At 32.4% G+C, this 26,709-nt stretch overlaps 1 protein-coding gene across 1 annotated transcript in view; it reads right to left on the reverse strand.

Annotated features, from left to right (window-relative positions):
* Window positions 1-26,709, reverse strand: part of LOC111054292 (E3 ubiquitin-protein ligase CBL-B-B) — a 185,658-nt gene that overhangs the window by 20,740 nt on the left and 138,209 nt on the right. The window contains exons 3-10 of the mRNA XM_039425456.1: window positions 25,641-25,772; window positions 23,431-23,568; window positions 19,326-19,560; window positions 16,414-16,581; window positions 5,699-5,779; window positions 3,806-3,933; window positions 2,490-2,551; window positions 1,227-1,334 (exon numbers count right to left, since the gene is read on the reverse strand). Coding sequence (XP_039281390.1) covers window positions 1,227-1,334; window positions 2,490-2,551; window positions 3,806-3,933; window positions 5,699-5,779; window positions 16,414-16,581; window positions 19,326-19,560; window positions 23,431-23,568; window positions 25,641-25,772 — 1,052 coding nt within the window. The remainder of the gene's footprint in view (window positions 1-1,226; window positions 1,335-2,489; window positions 2,552-3,805; window positions 3,934-5,698; window positions 5,780-16,413; window positions 16,582-19,325; window positions 19,561-23,430; window positions 23,569-25,640; window positions 25,773-26,709) is intronic.

Here is a 26,709-nt window from a genome sequence, read left to right on the forward strand (position 1 = left end):
TTATCAAACACATTTTTGCATATAAATAGAATGACGTAAAAATAAAAATCTAAGTAGCCTTTTGTAAAATTGTTTACTAACAACATGTTTCGGCTATGATAATAATAAATAATAATTTTTATTAATGGAGACAACCGATAATGGTTGACAATGATGCCATTATCAATAATGATAATAATTTGATAATGGCATCATAGCCGAAACTTGTTGTGGGTAAACAATTTCACAAAAGGGTGATTGGATTTTTGTTTTCATTTCTATTTAAGAGTAGGTAGCCCTAACGAAAAATCTGGTGTGGTTCACTCACACAACTTTCCTTGCTCATTGATCTATAAGCCTCATTCTTAAACGAGGATAATTTAGGGGAATAACATTATGCCGATTGGCGGCTAAATAATTAAAACTACGATTATACTATTGTTATTGTGTTCAGAGTACATTATTTTCCTTTGTTCGAATATTATGAAATTTGAGAATTTTTTAAAATTTGTCAAAACAGCTGTTCTACAAATAAAATATCGACATGTGTTCTTTTGAATAAACTGCTCTACCTACCTACCTCACGCACGAGAAGGAGGTTACAAAGTAAATTTCTCAGGGATGGGGTGGACCCCCTGTTAGTTTCTCAGGGAGGAGACTCATTCCAGTTAATAGAGCCGATATATAACTATACAGGGTATGAATTTTAAAAAAATCGGTCAAGTCATTTTCGAGAAAATCGTGATAGAAATTTAACAAAATTCATTCTTCTCAGGAATATTACGGAGCTCCTGCAATTTTCCCAGAAATGAGACTTATGTTAGTTGATAAGGCTTATAAAAAGCTATCTAGGGTATAAATTTGAAGAAAATCGTTAGAGCCGTTTTCGAGAAAACCGTGAAAAACATGTTTTTTAGCCATTATCCGCCATTTTGAATTTGAATTTTATTGAATTTCTTATTGTCGGATCCTCATGATAAAAGGACCTTAAGTTTAAAATTTCAAATCAATAGGTTAATTAGGAATGGAGTTATAGTGTTCACAGACACACACACACACACACACACATACCAACACCCAAAAATCATGTTTTTGGATTAAGGGTACCTTGAAACGTATAGAAAACATGAAATTGGGATACCTTAAATTTTTTGGAAAGCAATACTTTCCTTACCTATGGTAATAGGGCAAGGAAAGTAAAAAGACAATAGAATGACATGACTATACAGAGTTAAAAATTAACATACCTGGAGTAGAACTGTCAAGGTCTGAGCAAGGTATGCTCTCAGGTAATGACTGGGTACTTCTGGGAGGAGGTGGGGCATCTTCTTTAGGAACAGTCAAACTGATTGCAGCTGAAATAACAAACAATCACATTTTAGTTACAAACACAAATTTATTAAGTTATGGTCAAGCTGAATCAATGAACATAAATATAAACAATATAATTTATTCAAAATGGAGACAACGGGTTTACCCAAATATGTCTTCTTGACAATAACTAGTAGTTCTGTGAACATTAAACCTCTCGCTCAGTAAGTTACATTGACCTGTTATGTTTTCTCAAAAATTAATAAATAATTTATCAATTTAAAATGTCTAGAAAAATCCTATATAAACATAGAGCTTTCTGTCCTATCGTACCGTGACGTGTCGTCCCGGAATGTGAGTGTGAGCGCTGTTATCAGGTCTGGCTGCAACTGTCTACAACGTTGATGGTAAGATACATTTTCAAGATGTTCGATGTTTTTGAACGGGTAGTATTATAGTCAACTGTCTACTAACGTTGATGGGAAGATACATTTTCCAGATGTTCGATGTTTTTAAACGGGTAGTATTATAGTCCACTAGACAGCTGATTTATGATGAATAATTCTATAGTCTGATTTTTACTCTAATATTGGCGTATGAAGGAGGCTCCATTTCCCTTTTATATTATCCTTAAAATTAATGCAAAATTCCCAAAAACCTTGTATATACGTCGACGCGCAATTTGAAAAGGAACATACCTGTCAAATTTCATGAAAATCTATTACCGCGTTTCGTCGTAAATGCGCAACATATAAACATTAAGAGAAATGCCAAACCGTCGACTTGAATCTTAGACCTCACTTCGCTCGGTCAAAAATTGTACAGATACAAATGAAGAAAGAAAAATAATACTTATTCAATAATAACTAATACAAACAACAAAATACCACCTAATTCAAAAATAAAAAATACTTATGTAAAAAGTAAAAATAAAACAAATTGAGAATTCAAAATTCCAAAACTTATAAAAATTAAAGAATTAAAATTAATATACGGTGGGAAATATAAATACAAATGAATACTAGTGGACAATGATAGGTAAACTTATAGGGTACAATACACTTTCCCCAATACAGTATTTGACATTCGTTAAAAGAATATTCGATTATAGAGTTGTTGATCCATTTATTTCTCTTACTGTTAATATTGTTGAAAATAACACGATTTTTGAAAAACAAATCGCAGTGGAAAGTGTTTACAAGAATAACGGTAGTCTGATAGTGAACGAAACTGTGTCACTTGTAGTAACAGTGAGTAAACACTTTCACAAATTTATCAATTTTAATCTTGAAGTGTTTGACGTAGGTCTAGAAACATCCTCGGTTAATTAGGAATCTATATATGCAAAATTTAAAGTTAATTCAAGTCCAGTAGTTTAGACGTGATGATGCGTCAAACTTAATTCTCCTATCCCGTACGTGTATAAGCCAGTTCTTTTCTTTATTAAAGTATAGATAAGTTCTTCAACTTGGTACTAACATAATAAAGTGACAGAACTCAAATCTTGTTTAGCTTCCTCAACTTAATGCCAACCTGACAAAATTGGACTGGTTATTAATTTAGTTAGGTACCAATTTTAACCATTTTGTTTCGAAGAGGTAGTCTCTCTAGATTATAGTTCTATACTAACATCTGGTTTGTACATTTCAATTATAATGTCCCATGAATGAATTTTGAACATTTATTCTGAAAAATCCAGAAGGAAAATTGAAATTCGGGCTTCGAGGTGCACGAGTTTGATATTTTTATAATCTATGTGCAAAATTTGGAGATCTAAATCATTCCCGTTTTTCCGGTTTGCAATCCACAAGTTGACATGTTTTATGATATAGATTATCTCTTATTATATAGATTTGAATATATCATTGCTAGAGAATATTGAGTGTTTGCATAGAAATGAGCTTGTTCATGGACGATTTTTAATTTTACTATTAGTTCTACCAAACTCTAGAACAGAATGCGATTTTCATTGCAAGACTAAAAAAAACCAGCAAAATATAAATAAAAGAGTGTGTATATATTTTATTTTGTTCATTTATACTTGAGAATGACTCTAGAGTTTAAAACATGTTGTGTTGAAATAAATACTAGAAGTGTGCTATGATTTTTTCATTTTTATTGTATACAATGTATAAGTTATTTACTCAAGAAAATACACTTCAATATTTATTATTAAACGAAAATCCAAAGTAAATGCTGTAATTCACCCCGAAGACACCTGCTACTGCAATTATTGACAACAGGGTAAACAGCTAGATGGAAATTCGATGAGCGCTACTATCCAAAAACTATTTGTCAGCCCGGGAATCGAACCCAGTACCTCATAATTGCCGGTCAGGAATGCTTACACTTACACCAAACTGACAATCTCAGTTAGCATTTGAATAATTGCAATATTTCAGCAATTTCAATCTGTAAAATACACTTCATTACAGTTAAATTTAGCAGCGTTGAAAGTGAGTCAAAAGTATATCAAAAGATTCCATAACATAAAATTTGGAAACAGGTCAATTACCTTGCTGCATTAGTCGATGATCCCAGGACAGGCGAGGACCTGCGGGGTGGCAAGGGGGGCGGGGGGACGGTGCCCCTCCTGATCAACTGTGGTGAGGCGCCCGGGGAAATCATCGGACTCCTTCCTCCCTGAGAGAGAGAAAATCACATCATTTCATGAACGTAAACTTCTCAAGACAAACTACAATAACAGTGATGCATACAATATGACCAATAAAATCATAGCCAACTCTGATCGAATTTGAACTCTCAATCTGAAGCTCAGATTTTGCAGGCCGGTTACAGCAATGTCTCCCGGCTACATAGGCCAAACAAGTTATTGACTCTTTTAGGGCCGGTTTCCGAGCTTGGGATTTAGCTAAGTCCTAGACTTTAAACAGCTGGAGTCAGAAAATTGGCTTCCCAAAACGGGGCGTAGTCGTAGTCATTGTCAAAGTCACGTTTGAATTAAATTTCGAAAAACTAGAAAATTGAACACAAAATAAAATAAAGAGAAAATAGTGTAAAGTTTCAGCTATTTTGAATTATTTAGGAATGTCTAATTTCGTGAAGGAAAAACGTTTCCGATTATAGAAATGAGAAAATAAAAACTACGACTACTGTTATAAAAGCTGCGACAACGCCCCGTTTTGGAAAGCCAATTTTATGACTGCAGCTGTTTAAAGTCTGAGACTTAGCTAAATCCCGAGCTCGGAAACCGGCCCTAAATGTTTTTAATTTTTGTATTGGCCTATGTTAGAGGTGGCTGTTCAATAGATATTATTCAAATTTTAAATAATAGAATTTTATATGGAGAAATGGCTATGTTATAATATTTTCATATTAAACGACTTCTGCAAAAGTAATAGCATTCCGTGTATCCTTGAAGACGCGTTTACAGCAGAGTTAAAATCAAGTACGGTATCGTATTTAGTGCCACATCTCTTGTAAAGAAATAATAAGATAATCTTAGGCTCAACTCACACTTACGCGACTCAGGTCGAGAAGAGACTCGACTCTAGTCGAGAGCATGTGTTTCCAAATGGTGACACTCAGACCAGTCGATTCTAGTCTCCGCGACTGTCACCATTTTGAAAACACATGCTCTCGACTAGAGTCTAGTCTCTTCTCGACCTGAGTCGCGTAAGTGTGAGTTGAGCCTTTGTGAAATTCATCTAACGGCGAAGTGACAGAAATATTACACGTCTCAGTGAGAATAGTACACGTCTCACTGAGCCTTACACGTCTCAGTGAGAATAGTACACCACCAAACTTTTTGAAGAAACATTCTGATTCGCATAGGAATAACAGTTATTAATTAGGTGAAGTTTTTGGGAGGTGATTGATGTCTGGGCAAAGCTGTCACAAACTTTCTATATTGAGGTCCACGTTATAATAGCAGTGTGTGATTTACAATGGTGTTGCTATCCTTGTCTATCGTTCAACAAAGCAAATGGCAGTATCTCTTTCACGCATTGCGATGTTGCTACATTGTTTATCAACAATGTAGAAATTTAACTAATTGACAAAATATTTCATCTCAATTATGAAAATTTATCATTACATCTTTAAAAAATATATTTTCTTGACAAATAAATTATGATTAACCATTTTCAACAATAATGAACAGTTAAATTCATCAGATATAGCAGTATCAGCTGTTTGGGTGGCAAGGCTGAGATCTGGCAACCCTTTTCTCCTATCTTCCTACACTGCCATTATATATCTCACTATAGTGTAGACCTTAGAGAGAAAGACTTAGTCTAGAAAGTCTAGACTTTTTATTTAACATAGAATTATTGTTTTTTTTGTCTGATTGTGCAACTTGTTTGGTGAGAAATAATTTTCTCTGTGATTCACAAAATATTTCATTAAGATTTTATATTTTGAAAGAATTTGAAAAAATGGAACCTACCAGTGAATCACTCGACTCGGAGTGTGGAGACAGCGTAAGAGCTTGAAGGCAGCTGGTGTGACAGTTCCAATTTAGCATTTCCTAGACAATTCATTGTTTCATTCAGTAAACAATACCATTTGTAAAGAATGTTCATGTTTAGTTCAAGTTATTTGAACACTACACTCTAATGTATTATTTCAAGACATTCTTCACGAAAATTTTGAATGACCAAAATATGATTAGGTACCATACTTTGTATGATTATAAAAGGCTCAGAAAATGATGCATCATTTCAATAAACAAACGCCTTCATTACTCTCCACATTTTAAAATGAAGCTAATTTTTTGAGATCTCGATTCTTGAAATATTAATTTTATTTCGCATAGCATTATTTCAAGATTTAAAATTTGCCCAGAACAAAAAATTGACTATTCGCTCCAAATCACATTCACTACATTGAGTTAAGCTGTGTTTCACAGTTAAGCTGTGAAAAATTGACTATTCGCTCCAAATCACATTCACTACATTGAGTTAAGCTGTGTTTACACCAAAGTTATTAACAAAATGTTTATTTTTCCGTCCTTATAGATTCTATTAGATTGAACGGAACTTGACAAACACATATGTTCATCATGTGTATGATAAGTAATGTTCAGTCTAATAGAATCTATAAGGACGGCGAAATAAACATTTGGTTGATAACTTTGGTGTAAACGCAGCTTTAGAATATTAATCTGTCAGAGTCAAGACTTGAAGATGTGTAACCTAGGACTTAACAATGAAACTATCATCAACATTGATGATCACCAGATTATCATGAGTGTTTCGGTCGCAGTCTTCGATCCAAGAACGAACCAAAAATAAAATTGACCGATTTGTTATAATGTTATTTTGTAGTGTTCTTGATGCTCTACTTTAGAAAATGAAACATTATTTTGAAACTTGAACGTGGAAAATTAATTTAAACTGCTCAGTGACATTTGCTTCGCCATGGTGAGTTGGAATCTCAAGACTGAGTCAATAAATATTAATAAATTACTAATATAATTTGTACTAACTCAATAATTATTGTACTTGATAAATTGGGCTGACCGCCCAATTAAAATTGTGTAATTCTGAATTATTAAATAAATAAATGACCGCCAGAATAGTACTGATATAGTACTTTAATAACCATAATTTCTCCAAATATTATACACTAGCCGTCTAAATATTATACACCTGGACCCCCGACTGGATCGTCCAAGAATGAGATCAGCCGGCTCGCTTCGCTCGCCTGCATTTTTCATTTGAGCATTTTTATCATAATATGTTAGGACAATATCAGTCGGGGGTCCAGAAACGTCTGGCTAAACGGATATGGCGATCGAAGCGAGCCTGACGGCTAGTAATATAATATTCCCAGGATTGAAGTAGCAGTGCCCAATCAATTTTTCCGCGATAAATGCATTTAAATCTTCAACTTGGTGCCAACCTAACAAAGTCAACTCAACTTAATGCCAACCTGACAAAATTATTAATTTAGTTGCCAGTTAACAACTGTTTCGAAGAGGTATTCTATCTAGATTATAGTTCTATAGTAACATATGATATGGAAATTTCAATTATAATTAAGAGATTGGGAAAAGAAGAATATACATGCTAAAAGACGAACTTTAAACCCTTAAAAACCACCCTTAGAGTTAAAATATCGCCAAAAGATTTCTTAGTGCGCCTCTAAAGGGCCAACTGAACATACCTACCAAATTTGAACGTTTTTGGTCCGGTAGATTTTTAGTTATGCGAGTGAGTGAGTGAGTGATTGAGTGAGTGAGTCAGTCAGTCAGTCAGTGAGTGAGTGCCATTTCGCTTTTATATATATAGATTTGGGAATCGACCATTTGGGAAAGTACAAGTTTCAATTCTACCATTTGGGATTCTTCAATTTTGGTGAGGCCAAAACACCATGATGAAGTGCACGAATAATTTCTACTTTCAAGTAACAAAACACATTATTATATAAATTTAGTACATAGGTGAGAAAATAAGTCATAAAAATTATGGAAAATGTATAACCGAGTAGTCTGAATGTCTTGAATAATGTGGGACTAGCTAGTACCAAACATTTGCTGTTTTTAACCTAGCTAGTACATTTGATGTTTTTAACCTAGCTAGTACCAAACATTTGCTGTTTTTAACCTAGCTAGTACATTTGATGTTTTTAACCTAGCTAGTACCAAACATTTGCTGTTTTTAACCTAGCTAGTACATTTGATGTTTTTTTATTATAATTTCCTATTTTTTCAGAAACTTCAAACATTTTTTGCAGCTACTCCCAGCACTCTTTTTTATAGAAAAACAGTCTTCAATGAATTACGAGTCTTCCATTGAGCTTTATAATTTGTACCAATTTTTAGAAGTGATAGGATCTATCAAAAATATAATTTGATCAAAACGATGACCAACTGAAGTTTTTAAAATAGGTTGTGTAACTCTAGAACTGTTGATTTTCAAAAATATAATATATATTATAATCAACATAGGTTGATCAATAGAAAAGCAATAGCCAAATAATTATTAGCATTGTTCCTGGGTAAAAAACATATATAAATATAAGATTTAGATATATTTTATATCAACAGGATGAGACAACATAAAAACAAATTTGAAGCTCAATATCTTCACGATACCATTCTCGATTCTTATTTTTGAAAATAAATCCTCAGAATTGAGAGCTTGATATTATCTAGAAAGCATATCATATAAAAAAACCAACAGTATCCGATTGTAACCACTTTTTAAAGGAATACAATCAACATAGAACCAGTTTTTGTTCTCAAGAACATGTGAAAACTGAGCGGACATTATTAAAATGTGTTTAGTACACTCTGTTGCCTCTTCCGCACTGGTTTTTGACCTCTACGGTAATTAGTAGGTTGACATAATAAATTCATTATGATGATCGATAATTCTTTCTTCTAAATTTTAAAAATCAGTACATCGAGTCCATGGCACTTCCTAAACCAGTATAGCTTAAATGAATTCTAGCTTAAATGAATCAACCAGTGCTTTTGACCTCTACGGTAATTAGTAGGTTGACATAATTAATGCATTATGATGATCAATAATTCTTTCTTCTAATTTTAAAAATCAGTACATCGAGTCCATGGCACTCCCTAAACCAGTATAGCTTAAATGAATCAACCAGTGCTTTTGACCTCTACGGTAATTAGTATGTTGACATAATTAATGCATTATGATGATCAATAATTCTTTCTTCTAAATTTTAAAAATCGGTACATCGAGTCCATGGCACTTAACCTAAACCAGTATAGCTTAAATGAATTCTAGCTTAAATGAATCAATGAGGGAAAACATGACTCAGCCAGGCAGCATGCAGTCGATGAAATACGGTGATGTTATTCCAGCAATGCAAACCATTCCAAACTCAGTGCAAGAAAAATGTTAATGTTGCGCGATCGGTGGATACCTATTAAAGATTGGATGAAGTTGAAAATCTAGTTAAACTTTGCGATGAGATTTCTAAATTAATTATTGAGAAGTCCTATAAATCGCACTGAGATTGTGAATTATCAAAATTGTTCTTGGCTCAACTGAGTGAGACTTTTTCCCCTCTTTTTGATTTGATGCTTCGAGTAATAATATTAGAACATGAATTCATTTGATAAAAATATAGAGGATGATTGTTAATTCTAAAACTTTTCCACAAACTTGAATTCTGTAAAGCTGTTAGTATCAATCTTTTTTCAAATAGGTTGATTATTATATCAATAGTGTGTTGGCCATACTTTTGATATTCCTTCCATCAATAAGTATTCAAATATAAGGTTATCAACATCCCATTAGCCAAATAGCCACTAGCTTAGATGGTTCAAGTAGTAAGATGGAAAATTAATAATTACAATAAAAAATAATAATAATGTCGATGTCATTATTCCAATCACTTTGAACCCTTTTATGATAAAAAAAAGTAAAAAGTAAATTCGTTTGGCTTTTGTTGGTGGGGAGAGTCCCTTGCGGGAAGGTCCCACCGCCTGAATATATAATTTAAGCCGTCAATGGGCCTTACGACTGTCATACTTCAGCCGGGACCGACAGTTTAACGTGCCCATCCGATAACACGGGAGTGATCTGGTTAAAACACTTTTATAATAACATAGCTCTCTATTTAGTGAATGGTAGTTAATATTATCACCCTCTAATGTTGTTGATTTCAGATTTGAGAGTATGAGCTTGGAATGATAACATATCATCATTCAATGAAAAAAATTGTGTTATCTACAGAACTAGATTCGAATTCATGATTTTCTCAACTTCAACTGAAATGAGTAACTATTTTCTATTATGAAAACTTTCAATGTTGTATCTTCAGTATTCACTATTCCAATTACTCTAAAATATATATTTCTTTGAGATTCATGTTTTCTAAAAATTGAAATGTTTCCATCATTTTCCTAATATTTTTCCAAACGAATAGTATGATTAAAATACAGAGAAACCCTATAATTCGAAATCTAGGATTTGGAAAAAATTCGAAATGGCAATAGATTAATCACACCGTATGTAACAGAGGGAAGGCATAGACAAATATTCGAATTGTGGACGTTTTACTGATAATTAATTTATCAAATCTTGGTGTTAAATAATTATTATACTGGTTTTTTATTTGAAGTACTGTCAGAAATATGAATTTTCAAACATCTCTGAAGTGATGCAACATTTAGATGATAATTTATCAAATCTTGGTGTTAAATAATTAATTATAATACTGGTTTTTAATTTGAAGTACAGTCAGAAATATGAATGTTCAAACATCTCTGAAGTGATGCAACATTTAGATGATAACGCACAAGTTCCGTAAAAACAAAAAATGAATTTCAAAATACGGTAAACGATTAGCGAACTATGCATAGTTATTTACAGCGAAATGCTTGGAATTGCAAGCAGAGGAACAAAAGAAGCATTCATCGATTATTGTAAATCAAACATTTATTCACAAACAATTATTATAAAACAAGTCATAACAGAATAAGTAAAAACTGGAAGATGATACAAGCAAAAATATGAAATGATTAGAAGGTGATCCATAAAATTGTGATATATAAGTAAAAACAAATGTAGCAAAACATAAAATGCCACTGAAGATTTGTAAAAACTAGTATAAGTACAAAAATAGTGGTTTGATCGTCAGCACAAAGCAGGTAGCGCCTCATCAGAACATCGAAAAAAAGCATGCTGGATATTGACATAAAACTAACGGAAGCTAATGGAAGATCCTTCCAATCATCTTCATATTTCACATAATATAATAATTTAACAAACTATTTGTAGTATTGCAATATGACTGAATTATTTGGTTCTTTCTTATCAACTAATAAACTAATTACAATGGAAGAAATCTGAAATGATTGCATTATAATTAGGATCAATCGCACACTATTATTTGATAACTGAATAATCAATAGTTTAATATACACAATTCTATACTCTACTTTCCTTTCAAAAACTGATACTAATTTGGAAGAAATATATATTTATCAACTTAAAAATTAACTAAATTCCAAGTTCTTCTTTACACATTAAGGCCCGGTTGCACAAAAGCCGGTTGAATTTTAACTGTGATTAATTTCACGGCATCCAATCAGAGAAGGCTTCTCTGATTGGTTCTCGTGGAATTAATCACGATTAAAATTTAACCGGTTTTTGTGCAACCGGCACTGAGTCATCCATTCGATAAGAAATAAATGAATAAGAATCTACCAATAATAAACACTCTGAATCACATCAGATCTCGAAATCATTGTTTTGAAAGTGGAAAGCAAATTATTACTTTAATCCAAAGATACATCTCTTTGTCAGTTGTCGTTCAATAATATTATGTTCCAGTCAATTAATATATTATATGAAATTTGTTTCGAAAAAATACATGAGAAGCCTAACACCTGGAATACACACTGTGTGACAAAAATATATTATATGAAATTCGTTTTAGAAATTATACATGAGAAGCCTATTACAAGGTTTACATACTGTGTGACAAAAATATATTGAATGAAATTTGTTTTGGAAACTAGACATGAGAAGTCTAATACTCGAGTTACATACAGTGTGACAAACGAATGCATATACTTTGAAATATGATGTGATTTATCAAATTATCTATCATAGATTAATTGAATTGAGGAAGAATGATTGAATATTGCACATAAATAGCGATGTAAAATTGATAAGTAGATGCAAAGTTGATATAAGTAGTTGAATTGGGAGAGTGTATTCAACCAAAGCCCTGATGGAATTCAACAATAGAGAAATATGTTCTTTTTCATGACAATAATCTTCTCAAATAGCCCAAAACTTTGTTTCAAATACAAAATTGATACAGAAATAAATAATTACAAAATTTGGGAGAAAGACAGTTTCGGGCTATGCCTGTTATCTTCTCCCAATCACATTATATTGTTATAATGATTTGTAATTGTTAATGAAATAAATGAATTATAATAAAATGTTGAGGACCTAGGAATTGTCTTAAATTGAATTTTATTGAGGTGAAAAACAACTGACATTACGGGTAAGTGATATTAATTATATCTTTCTCAGCAAATTTCAAAATTGAATTTTATTGAGGTAAATAAAAAACCACAGAAATTGGGTAAGTAATGTTAATTATATCTTTCTCAGCAAATGTCAAAATCCTGACAGGATCAAACTCTATAATATTATGCTAGTCGGTTTCTAACGCACAGAATTTCCTACCGTGAAACCAACTATTTCCTTCCCAGATAGTGTTGCTGTGGTTAAACATTCTACTTCCTTATCAAGCGGGTTTTGAGTTTGTCCACAATTATTTCCTTCAAAAATTATATCACATAACATCATACACTCTCTAAATCTTATCTTATCTAGTTATTCTCTATAACAAGAATATTGATATCTTCATTCTACATCCATGCTCTAATATTATATGGATCACGAATAATTTTATGCAAACACTTAACTATAAAACTATAAAAAATATTATTTGATTTGATTCGATTCAACTACTTCTATTAAAAATTTTCAAATAGGTATTACATGACTCATGATTCCCATCGAAATCAGCCACAAAGTCACATAGACAACAATTCGTAAGTTCTCCCCTAATTAATCTCCCTTCCACCTTATAGCAGTACTCCAAAAATTATCACAAGTTGACCCACGAGGGGTTTAGAGTAACAAAAACATTCATCAAACATTTGGCACATAATTGCAAATGGTCTTGAAATTTTATTGGTAGTTTCATAGAACAACTGGAATCTATGTTGGTCGTCAATCTTCAATGATAGCATCTCAGAAAAAATGTTCAATTAAAGATATGAATTACAAAAATATGAGGGCGTGAAAATTTTTCCTATGTGCAAGAGAATCAAAACAAAAGGAAAATATCACTTGCTTCAGACTTTTTAATTCGAGATAGTTTGAATTTATTGGCAGACAGAAGAATTGGTAGCGAGTCTACATTTAGTCTAAGAAATCAGTATGATCTGTTTTTTTTACAGCAAATAGCTCTGTATGATTCATAAGAAGTATCAATAATAGAGACTGCATGAAGTGGTAAGAATTGCATTGTAAAAATAGTGGAATCATTGGAGCTCCAAGTTTATATTGGAGTAAAATTTCAAATACTGATAAATACATCAAAATGTATTATACTTTTGATAACTGAGTATTACAAATTAACTGCTTACATAAGTAAATTATCTTGTTTGTGCATTGTTGGTAAGACAATGAAAATGTTCCTCTCTTTAATGTTATTATCTATTAGATTGTTGTGAAAATTATTTTGGAGTAGAATTTCAAATACTGATAAATAAATAAAAACTTATTATACTTTTAATAACTGAGTATTACAAATTAGTGGATTACCTAAGTGAATTATATTGTTTTTTTGAATTATTATGTATTGTTGGTAAGATCACCTCTGAAAGTTTTTATCTATTAGATTGTAGTGAAAAGATAAAACTGGAAAACATGTAATTAATTATGTAATTGATCGCAGACAAAAGTTTTGATGTATATTTAATTGGGTGTATATTAAATTATATTTCAATGTGTATTTAATTCATTGAATAAATTCATTATCCATTATATTGAAAATAATATATTGGTTTCATTTATAAAAGTGATATTTCCAATGATTATTTGAAAATAAATTTATTTCTTCGGATGTGAAAGACAATAATTATCATTTACATTATTATTTTCTATTATTGTTATCAATTTATATTATAATATTTGAAATTATAAGCATTTTAATTAGTATATTTACTGATTAAATTCAAGTTTATTAGTTTTTTAGTAGCACTGATCTTCAATATACCGTTATAAATTAATGATTTTTATTTGTCGACCCAACACGTTATTTCAAAGTATTACATTCTCATTCCCAATCTGAAAGTGACAATACACAAACAAGATAATTTTATTTTATTAACTACCATTCGTAATATCTATTTGATAAAAATCCTGAATAAACGTTTATATGTAAGCTACAACAAACTAAAAACATGTGAAATAATAGTTAAAAATTAAGGGAAGAATTTCTAAAAACTGAACTCAGTTTGCAGAGCAGATGCTGGGGATTTACTTTGATTTGGCAGACAAGCGTAACCTGGGTATATACAAATTAAATTCGTAATATCTATTTGATGACAATCCTGAATAAACGTTCACATGTAAGCTAAAACAAACTAAAAACAAGTGGAATAATAGTTAAAATTTAAGGAAAGAATTTCTTAAAACTGAACTCAGTTTGCAGAGCAGATGCTAGGGATTTACTTTGATTTGACAGACAAGCGTAACCTAGTTATATACAAATTGAATAATAATAATCTATCGGGATTAAAACAAATTTATAATTCAATCAACATCTACTGTTTCAATGTATCCTTTCCATCATCGTTTAGTAGTAGTTTTTCATAGAATGTTGGTGTTTATAATTTCCATCTCAATTCATTGTAGTCCATCGAAAACTAATTGTCGTTAGTAAGTGATGAGTTATGAGTTAAATGAGAGTTTTCATTCTGTCAGATATGGCTGTTTGTACGTGCAACTCTTACACCCTTCCCACTAGCACTTTCAATGACTCAAGCACTTGTAATGACAATAAAAGATTTTGATTCGATTTGAGCCTAATCAAGATATTGCAATCAATTTTGTCGAATCGCGTCAGTGGAGTTAGTGCTCTTATATTGTAAACTTCAGTTATGATACATTCAATTCTTGTATCCTACACAGCTAAATAGCCTGATCGAAAAATTACAACCAATTGTCAAATTACCCGAATTGAATGAAAACCATTAACATTATTGTAGCCTATAAGCTTAATTCTTACACAAACTATCATAATTGAAACGATTCAATTAATTGTCCAATTAGCATGATTGAATTAAGCTTTTGTCAACCAGTTTTTCCCACCCAACAACGCAACTCATTTGAAACCTAATCGGAAAATTAATTTTCTAATTAGCATGATTAAATTAAGCGATCATTTGTCAACCAGTTTTGCCCACACGCAAACTCACTACATTGAAACCTTCAAAATATTTCAATTAACTGCCTTTCAACATGGTTAACGTTTGTTATTCATTGTATATGCTAATCCTTGAAATAGCTCTATTGGAAAATCCCATAAATTGTCTTGACAATTAAAAACCGCTAGTGTTTGGGTTCAAGTCAAGTAGTTTATACAATAACGGTGCCTACTGATTCAACTTTGTCAATAGTCTTATGAATACTCAGTTGAACAAGAATTCAGCCCTCCAGTTCTGACTTCTCAGCTGATACCAGTCTTCTCTACCATCAAATTATATCGTATATTGTACAATTAATGAATAAATATATCAAATTAGATTCACTGCTATCATTCTTCTCTATCATACTCTTCCACATAAGTTAGATTCATAATACGTTGCCAATCCGAGAGAATTCATCCTTCTAATGAAATTTATTTTTTGATTATTTCATTTATAATGAAATACTACCGAGGAATAGTCAGTCTCTATTGTAAACGAAATTTTTCCGGCAAAAAATTCGTATATTTTTCCTTTCACTTTCACAAACCGATGATTTTTACAAATTTGATTTTCAACTAAGCAAAAAATTACAAGATTCAAAAGAGAAGAAACTGGCTATTGACCAAAACTTCCTCCATTTCTTTTATAGTTTGAGAATTAACCTCTAATGAATGAGATACTACTACGGGAATGGAAGAGAATGAACTAAGCTACGATAGTAAACTTCCGAAAAAGATGATGGATTTGAATAAACTAAACTAATTTGCTTTTGTGAAAAAAGTATTCGTCAAATCTGTCTTTCTACTAGAATTTAATTAAATTTTGAGTTAGTTTATGTTTTCAAGTAGTTCCTATAATGTGAATCGTGAACCTTCCGCTAAAGATGCAATATATTTTTCAAAAAACCGAAAAACTGTCGATGGGGTTAAATGAAAGCAAAAAAAAACCATGACACAGAGAAGACATGACATAGCGGCACGTACAACCATGCGTTGAATGTAATAAATTAGTGGCTGTTCATGCTGAGTGCGAACTGGTGAGAGAGAGAGAGACAACACTATGGGTGAGCGCACGCAAAACAGAGGTGGTAAATAGAGGGAGAGAACCGACAACAGGGTCGCAGCGGATAAGGGTAAGAAGGAGATAGAAGCTGGCTAAGTGTCGACTACAGTGACTACCTCTTCGTCGTCAATGTCGCAGTCGGATGCGGACGCGGCGGCGAGCAGTGCGGCTGCGGCCTGCGACCCGGCCTTGTGTTGGCGTTTGGGGTCGAACGGGTCCACCACTATCTGCTCCGTGCCTTTGATCTCTGCCCGACAGAACGGACAGCCCTGCCCTTCCGAGTCCTGCAACGCACCACCCACCAGTTCCCACATTAATCAATCACCAAAACACTCCAACTTCAAACTAACCATCAACTAAGTTGTTAACGCTAACATAAATCAGGTTTTTTGTAACATGTAATTGTTCCAAATTCAACTATTCAAGATTATTTACTAGTCAGAACATGATAAAAAATGTATGAGCATCTATAATATACAGGGTGTTTCAGAAGTAGTGTCGAACTTTCTAGGGTATTGTTCCTGGATGAAAGGAGACTACAAATGTTGTATTAGAAGTGTCCAAACCTCTGAGATTATCCTTATAGCTGCCATTTTGTTTTTCCATTTTGGAATTTTCATCTCAAGAACGAAATGTTGTATTGATCTGAAATTTGGCATGAATATTTATGCTATAAAGATACTCGATTTTAAAAAATAAAATAAAAAAATTTTGATGTGAATTTTCAAAATGGCGGCCATTTTAAATTTTTGATTGCAAATGTCACGAAAACCGTTCACTTTACAAAAAATCACAAGAGACCAGAAAAATTAGCAAATTTTATCAAGATTTCAAGGATACCTTATTTATTAAGATTGGTCACAGAATAACAAAGAAATTAATTCTTTTCGTACTGCATGCATAACCATCAACAAACAAGATCATCTGAAAAACATTGTAAAATCAGCTGGATGGCCATATGGAGCCATACCGAGTTTCAAAGCTTCATCTTAAATACAATTGGGATTGAAAATTTAATATTGATGTTTAAATGGTGACAAGTGATCATGCATGCAGTACTAAAAGAATTAATTTCTGTTATTCTGTGACCAATCTTAATAAATAAGGTATCCATGAAATCTTGATAAAGTTTGCTAACTTTTTTTGTCTTTGTAAATTTTCTGTTAAGTGAACGGTTTTCGTGGAATTTGCCATCAAACATTTAAAATAGCCGCCATTTTGAAAATTTACATCGAAAATTTTTCATTTTATTTTTTAAAGTTGAGTCTTTATAGCATAAATTATTCATGCCAAATTTCATATCAATACAACATTTCTTTCTTGAGATAAAAATTCCTAAGTGAAAAAAACAAAATGGCAGCTATAAGGATAATCTCAGAGTTTCGGACAATCCAAATACGACATTTGTAGTCTCCTATCATCCAGGAACAATACCCTAAAATGTTCGACCCTACTTCTAAAACACACTGTACAATAAAGGAAATATAATAGTTAAGGATATTATACAGAGTGAGTCATATGTATAGGAACCCTTCAATAAATTGGAGACTTTTGTAGATATACTACTGCAACTTTCAGGATAAGTTATTGGTCAAATACTCTACCTTTTGACGTACAACTGATTTCAACCCCTCATAAGGCGGTAACTTAGGCGGGATGCACACCGGAGAAACGCGTTTCATGAAAAAAGTTTCAGGAAACTTTAATTGGAAACGTTTTTCCTCGACGAAATGAAACATTCCTAAATAATTCAAAATAGCTGAAACTTTACACTATCTTCTCTTTATTTCATTTGTGTTCAATTTTCTAGTTTTGCGAAATTAAATACAAACGTGAATTTGACAATGACTAAGGCGGGATGCACACCGGAGAAACGCGTTTCGTGAAAAAAGTTTCAGGAAACGTGGAACGAAAGTTGCTCGCAATCGACTGATAAGATTAAGCAGGGAACGTTTCTTTTGTATGCATGCGCGAGTGAAACGGATTGCATGAAACAAGTTTCATGAAAGAGGGCTTCACGAAATGCGTTTCTCCGGTGAGCATCCCGCCTTAGAGGTTGTAACTCGAATATTTTATATGTAAACACCCATTGTGTGGTAGATTATTTTAAAGGCCTTTTTGAAAACAAGGAAGATGAAATCAATTAGAATGTTCTATGATACTTTCATCCAAAATGGTGGTTGATTGGTGTTTTGGTTTATAAAGAAATGAGGGGTTGTAACTCAAATATTTTGAATGTAAACACCCATTGTGTGATACATCATTTTGAAGGCTTTTTCTAAAAGAGAAAGATGACATCAATAGAAATGTTCTTTGATACTTTTCTACAAAATGGCGGCTGATTGAACTTTATCAATTACTTATTTAAAAACTAAAACTTCAATCAGCCGCCATTTTGGATACAAGTGTCAAATAACATTAAAATTGATGTTACATATTTCTTGTTTTGAAAAGGCCTTTAAAATGATATAACACATAATGGGCGTTTACGTTCAAAATATTTGAGTTACAACCCCTCATTTCTTTAAAAACTAAAACTTCAATCAGCCGCCATTTTGGATACACGTATCATAGAACATTTTTGTCGATGCCATCTTTCTTGTTTTAAAAATGATGTACCACACAATGAGTGTTTACATTTAAAATATTCTAGTTACAACCCCTACGTCACCCCCTTCCTTATGAGAAGTTGAAATTCAGTTGTAAGTCAAAAGGTAGAGTATTTGACCAATAACTTATCCTGAAAGTTACAGTATTATATCTACAATAGTCTACAATTTATTGAAGGGTTCCCATACACTCACCCATATGACTCACTCTGTATATATATATATCTATCTATCCATCCATTTATCACATATACACATCCAATGTGATCACACCCTTAAATAGTGCAGTGTATTACATTAATTGTAGACGTTCGTTCACGAATGACAAGCTGTGACGGACACAGTATATTAAAATAAAATAAAATGGAATGGAAACATAATTAAAAATGGTTTGAGAATTGGAGTAAAAGTACTGCTACCTGCCAGGAGGTGAGACACGGGGTGCAGAGCAGATGGCCGCACGGCTCGATTCGGATGTCCTTGTCGTTTTCGGCGCAGATCTTGCACAGCTGGAAGGTGCTGCCCATCTCACAGTACAACTCATACTGCTCCTGGGTCACCTTGATGTGGTCCTCGGGTGTCGGCTGCACCGCGTACGACAAATCCGGATTCACGTTTCTTCCGTCCGGGGTACAGGTAGCTGCAACCAACCAACTGCACTGACATATCTCTCACTCACAAATCACAACAAGTACTACAGTGTGACCCACTTTGAATCAGTATTGATTAATTTGTAGCCTATCTCATACAGATAATTTTAGAGTGTTTGAAACCAATGCTAAAGTGCGAGATAAATTACTTTTAACACGGCTCTTTCTCGAAGACGGAGAGGTCCGATGTTCTATCCTCCACTAATCACTCACACTACCTAGCAGCATTCTCCTTCTTTTTGTGTTTGAGTGAGAGAGCCTTGTAACGCGACGCGGCAACACTCCCCTCCATCTATAATTGCTGGCAATGTTCCAAGATGTAGTGTACTGGTCAGCAGGTATATTTAATTGGTTTGTGTATGTCACAGAGATGTTTTCATCACAAGAACATGAAGCAAAATGACACGGCGCATCCAATTGTGCGCAGGATGTCCGTCTGTGTCTACGCTACAAACTGTGGAGGGAGAAATGGGTTTCTCCTCTTCATGTTAAAAGTAATTTATCTCGCACTATAGTAAATTCCCTCATTTATGTGCACTTCCTCACTTACAACTTTACTTTAGCTTGGGGTGGATCCTCCTCGTTTGCCTTGGAGCCGGTTGGCACAGCGAGCAGTCATCAACACATGTCTCAGGCGAGACGATCGCTACCAATCTAATCTTGTTTACCAAGAGTTTCAAGTTTTTAATATTAGACAGCTTTACATGCGGGTTTTAATGAATTACATATACTACAACAAACACTTCATTTTCAACTTTTAATTTACTTCATACTCATAATATAAGAAATCTAGTTAACTTTAGTTTTGGTATCGCCCATCCCCGACTCCTACTTAACTGCTTAAAAAATAATAGTAAATACATTTGTCATAAATATATTGTTTAGAAACGTTTCATTTCATTTCATTTCATTTTTTTTTTCATCCCACTGACCGCCTATGAAAGGGGTATAAGGATTTGTCAATTATAATCCAAGTCGTCAATCTTTGCATTCTATAATGCAAAAAGAATTCCTCACTGGAATAAGGACAAACCTGCAACAACTCCTCCCTCACCTTAATTCTGAACTTTTCACCTGTAAGAGATTTTATGCGTGTTGGCAATGAATTATAACGCCGAATTCCTGCACTCTTTACCCCCCTCTCATACATACCAGTTCGATGAATGTCGTCTCTGAGGTTTTGTCTATATCTGGTATTGTATGAGTGGAACAACTCTCCTGTATTGAACCTATCTTTATTCCTATCAATAAAACAAAGAGCCTCTAAAATATATACACCTGGTAGTGGAAGAATCTTTAACTCTTTGAAATAATCTCTACAACTTGCTCTAATAGATTCACCCACCATCACTCTAACTGCCCACTTTTGAATCCTAAATATATGTATTGCATGAGTTGAATTGCCCCAAAATATAACACCGTATGAAAGAAGAGAATGGAACACAGCAAAATAAACACTTCTAAGCGTTCCTGCATCCAGCAATTTCTTCACGGTTCTAAGAACAAATCCCAATCATTTAAAACAGTCGAAAAATTTCAGTATTAACACCTACAAGCAACATTTGAGTAGATGCCTGATAGAAATTGGCAGGGATACTGCAGAGCATCTGAATCAATCCGCCTATACATATAGAACTTGAACTCATAGTGAATTCGCCATTTCTAATGAGTACTAAAGCCTTTAAGCTACTATTTATATATATGTCTGTATATACTAATAATAAATATGGAATTTTATTGTGTGCAATTTATTTTCTTTGATTTGCTGAAGAATGCTAATAAATTCAATTATAATAGTTTTACTCATAGTGAATTCGCCATTTCTAATGAGCACTATAGCCTTTAAGCTACTATTTATATATATATAAATGTCTGTATATACTAATAATAACTATGGAATTTTATTGTGTGCAATTTATTTTCTTTCATTTGCTGAAGAATGTTAATAAATTCAATTATAATAGTTTTAGTTATAATATGTACAAAGCATGAGAACATAATCTCAATGAAAGAGCCCACTCACCACTCACAGACTCAGTATTTGTGGAGAGTATTCACTGTTAAATGTTTAAATGAATTTTATAAATTTGTATTATGTTTTTTTTGTGAATAAAGAGCTATTTGATTTGATTTGGCTACTTCCCTCTTCCTTTATGTGCATCAATGTTTGATATATGCCAAGGAAAGTTATAGTCTATACATGCAACAGGGTATGAAACAAAATATTTGTTATGAAGAGTGAGAATAATCTATTTGTTTCTTTCAGTAACTTTGCAAGTTTTATGAAAATACGAATGAGATTATAAATCTAGTCAATTTGAATATTATATCAACCTATTGACTGTCAGTGATTTTCGAGTGTACTCAATGTTTGTGTTTGAATATTTCAAGAGTATTGATGAACAATTTAGGGTTGAAATCTATCATCATCATCATCATCATCTTACGTACAAGGATTAGGTTAATGCCTGTTCCGACTTACAAACAGCTTATTAATATTTATATTTCAATTACAAAATTACGCTATAATATATACAAGTAGTGTATTTATTGCCATACTTGAAATCTATTATTTATAATATTATCTATTATTTATGATTCAATTATTTACAATACCACGAAATATATTCTTACATGAGATTTATTAAAATAAAAATCGAGGTGAAGACTAAATTGAATTGGATACTCAATAAGCCTTCACTAAGCTTCCATGTTGGAAAGAGAAATAAACATTGATTATTGACAAATTCTGGAAAAATATTGCTTGTAGAAGACTAACAAAATTGAGAGAAAGAAAGAGAATTTAAACAACAACATAACAACGGATGATTATTGATCATTCTTTAAAACGCTGAGAGAAAATTTACCGTGTACCAAGAGAGAATTTTCATTTTATATCAAGTTTTCGTCTGCTCCATATATGTAAATGTGAATTGTAAATGCAAGTTCTAGCTGTAAAAATGTAAATGTAAATGTGAATTGTAAATGTTATAGCTCTAAATATCACACGGATTTTGACACAGAAAATAGAAACAACAACTGAGAAAATCTAGTTCAGAGATAGTTTTTTTCAATAGCTCAGTGACGCATTCAATTTGAATCTTCTTTAGTATTATACACATTTTGAGGGTGACACCCATATAGATAAATAGTAGTATCCGGTAGGCTGAAAATACTCACAACCACATCTGCTACACACTGGCAATATGAGAAGTCAAATACAAATCAATTAATATCAGGGTTCATAAAGCTCTTGCCTTTGTTATTTGGTGATACATAGTTCATGGTTAGCTCAAACTTATAAACTGTATCCTATATTTGGATTATTCGTGCTAGAACATAGTTCATGGTTAGCTCTAACTTATAAACTGTATCCTATATCCTATTATATTAAGCGAGCAATTTCTGTATTTATATATCTGGTTATTTTTATATCTGGTTATTCATGTTCAACGGATCTCGAAAACGGCTCCAACGACTTTCACGAAATTTGGAACATAGTAGGTTTATGATATAAAAAATCGATTGCACTAGGTCTCATCCTTGGGAAAACTCGCTGAACGACATTAAAAGGATAATTCATCCTTGGGTGAAACAACTGAGACTTTTTTCGTCTGTGGATAGTAAAAAAGTGAGTGAGCGAGTGAGTAGGTGAAAAATTAAAATATCGCATCCCCGAAATTCATAAGATGACGTATAGCCAGCTGTGAAATTTAAACACGATCATTTTAGAGAATTGTGTTCTGTTTATCAATAAATAAAAGAGCTAAGCTCGGTGCCCCAATATTTTGGATTATTTGAGCTAAAGCCTGTTGTAGAAAAAAGCGAAAATTAAAATTTATTGATTCTGATGAATGGATAAATAGACACTTACAATCCTTCTCTGCACCCGTCTAGTAAGGCTTGACATAGTGATTTGTTCTGAGGTATAGTTTGTAGGATTTCTCCATCCGCTGTCACATAGCCGATCGCCCATTGACCTAGCCTCGTACAACTTAGTCGAAACACGTAGCTGAAAACAAATTCAAAAAAAAATAAGTAACTAAATAAAAACATGACATTATAGACATGAAATTAATGTGTTTCTTATATTCAATTGTAGTAGAAAGAACAAGGAACAAACGAGAGTGAGAGTTTGATGGAGTAAAAGAGAAAGAACGGGGTGATTGATTGATTGATTGAGTACTTTATTTATGTAGATTACAATATATACTGTCTTATACACTTATATACAATAGTTTACAATACAGCAAAATTATAGATGAATTTACATGATATAGACTAAGAAAATAATTATTGAACTGTATATGATATGGAAAAGCAATTTGTAATATAATAACTATAGATAATAATTATATTGTTATGCATCTACATAAATTGGCGGAGCTTTGGACATATCAATGTCCATTCTTCGGGAAGAATATTAAAAATATCCTCCCCACTAACTTTCTACCAAAAAGAGAGAAACAGTGAGAAACGGTTGAAGTTAGAAAGAATTACTCATCTTCTTATATTCCTCTCCCCTGTTATCTTTTTATCAATTGTTCCTCATCACTTGTTTGAATCTGATTTCAATGTTTTTAGGTTAGGATTGTTCTCACTAATGTCACCCTATTCCTCTTCCACTCTCTTCTCTCCTCAGTTTTGTATCTCTCTCACTCCCACACTCTCTCACGTGTTTATCTCTCTTCCTCTGTTATATTCAGTTGTTTCTCACAGTTTATTTAAATCTGATTCAACGTAAATATTAAGGAATATATATAACACACAAGGAATATATAACATTAATAAAATTAAAGTGGTAGCCTTTACATTAAAGAAAAATGACATTCCATCAATAGTCTAAAAAACACAATGAACATGCTGTAAAGATTGAAAAATCATTTTCGGTGATAGATTTCAACATTTCAAGAGAATCCGACGCTCATTTAGGGGGATGAATTAAAAAATATCAATTATTTTTCAAAACATTGCATTTGTTATATCTATTCAAGTAAAAAGTAAAATTCGTATGGCTTTTGTTGGTGAGGAGTCCCTTGCGGGAAGGTCCCACCACCTGAATATATAATTTAAGCCGTCAATGGGCCTTACGACTGTCATACTTCAGCCGGGACCGACAGTTTAACGTGCCCATCCGATAACACGTAATCTATTCAAGTAATATGAATCAACTACCTTCATCAATACTAGAAATAACAATCTTCAAAATGTGTTCTATATTTTGGTATCAATTTCTTAATTAGTGATTTTAAAAAATCCAGATATGATAATTATGCATTCTATTGAAAAAAAATGACAATCTACGAAATGTGTTCTATATTTTGGTATCAATTTTTTAATAATTAATAACTTAAACAAATCCAGATTTTATAATTATGCATTCTATTGAAGTGTATTATACTGGCATCAAAGGAAAGCATTTAAATCCAAAAATTAATCGTTTCAAATGTTTATGTTTTGTTTCAATGTGGAAATTAGTGAAGAATTGGAAAGTCGCACATAACATTTATTTGGACAATTTATTTTATGAAATTGGGATGAAAAGAAATTTTGGACTGTAGTCTGTTTCTTTGTCCTTGAGTTGATTGTAAATGATAAATAAATAAAATAAATACATTATTATGACATTAAAAATGAATTAAACCCTCAAGAACTCCATGTTTGATAAATGTATGTATTATTAGTTTGGAATGTACCAAAATTAAATTCTTAATAGTTAACTATAATTTTAATTCCATAATTTTGAATAGTTATAATCGAATTTTGTCGGTTTATAATTCATAAAAGATTTATACTTTCGTATTTTGTTTTGCGAGTTGGCAAAACTGTTGTTGATCAGCTGAGTAGCTAGGCAGTATTCTAGTGTGTGTGCTTTTTGCCAGTCACTCTTCTTCAATTTTTGGCTTTGATTGGACTTGAATATGATATATGCATTTCACTTTTTACTATTTTATTTGCCAATATGAGTTAATATTGCCAAAATAGGCTTCGGCCTTCTTTACTTTTAATGTTTTGATGGAGTCTTTTTTTAAAATCCAGATGGGTTTAACAATCAATATTAACAATCAATTTATTTGAATCTACCTTCCAGGTTTGTTGATGTATTTGTGAAGCCTTGCCTTCACTTCGTCATAGGTGAGGAAAGCCACATAACCAGGATGTGTGACCGCTAGAATTTGCCAATTCCTAAGAAGCGTTGTCCACGGTTGAAACAGTCTAGAACACAAATCCAAACATCACATCAGTCAAATACAATAAAACTAAAACTAGTAGTTTATGAAAATACAAAGCAATTTCCAATTGATTCTATTTTTCTTCCCATCAACATTTTCCTGCTAAATCACATTCTTGCTAGTAAGCTACTACTGCATTAGTCATAAAATGTATTGGGCTAATTACCATTTACCTTACAGGTAAAGCAGTGCATACAGGATACTTTATTCTTTATTTATTCATACAATATGTACATCATCAAAATGATAAGGAGAGAAAAAAAAGGTAACCTTGTGCTATTCCTCTCCCAAATTTAGATATGGTTACACATAGTCCGAAATAGTCTTGCAGCTATTCACTTCACAAAATTTTCAGTCCACTAATATGTTCAAAAAGTAGATTTCAAATTTAGATGCTTCAAAACAAAAAATAGAACAGATATTTCACATTATTATCACTTGAACAGAGAAGATTCATTTATTAAAGGAATAATTTTGAAAAAGGACCGAGAAACAAACTTAACTCTAGAAGCACAGCTGTATACTAGAATCTAGAAATAATAATTTCCTTTATTGTTATAGTCTTGCTAATTTGTGAACAATATTTTGTATCCTTGTATAAAGCCCAGTGTTCACAGTATTATTCTCAAGGTGCGTACATATACACGCGCCGCGAACATGAGCAATTCACTTTTAATCAGCTGATGCCAAGCTTTTTATAACTGTATCTTACTGTTTCTGTAAAAATACAGATATAATCAGCTGATTAAAAGTGAATTGCTCATGTTCGCGGCGTTTATATCTGTACGCAACTTAACAGAAGCACCATTATGATAGATTACAGAAGTCATTACAGTGTAATGTATTTTTTATGTAAGTAATGTCATTGAATAAAACTTGATTAGATTTGATTTTGATGAGATCAATTTAGCGGCGCTTGA

The sequence above is a fragment of the Nilaparvata lugens genome, chromosome 3 (assembly GCF_014356525.2).
Source record: "Nilaparvata lugens isolate BPH chromosome 3, ASM1435652v1, whole genome shotgun sequence".
NCBI classification, from domain to species: domain Eukaryota; kingdom Metazoa; phylum Arthropoda; class Insecta; order Hemiptera; family Delphacidae; genus Nilaparvata; species Nilaparvata lugens.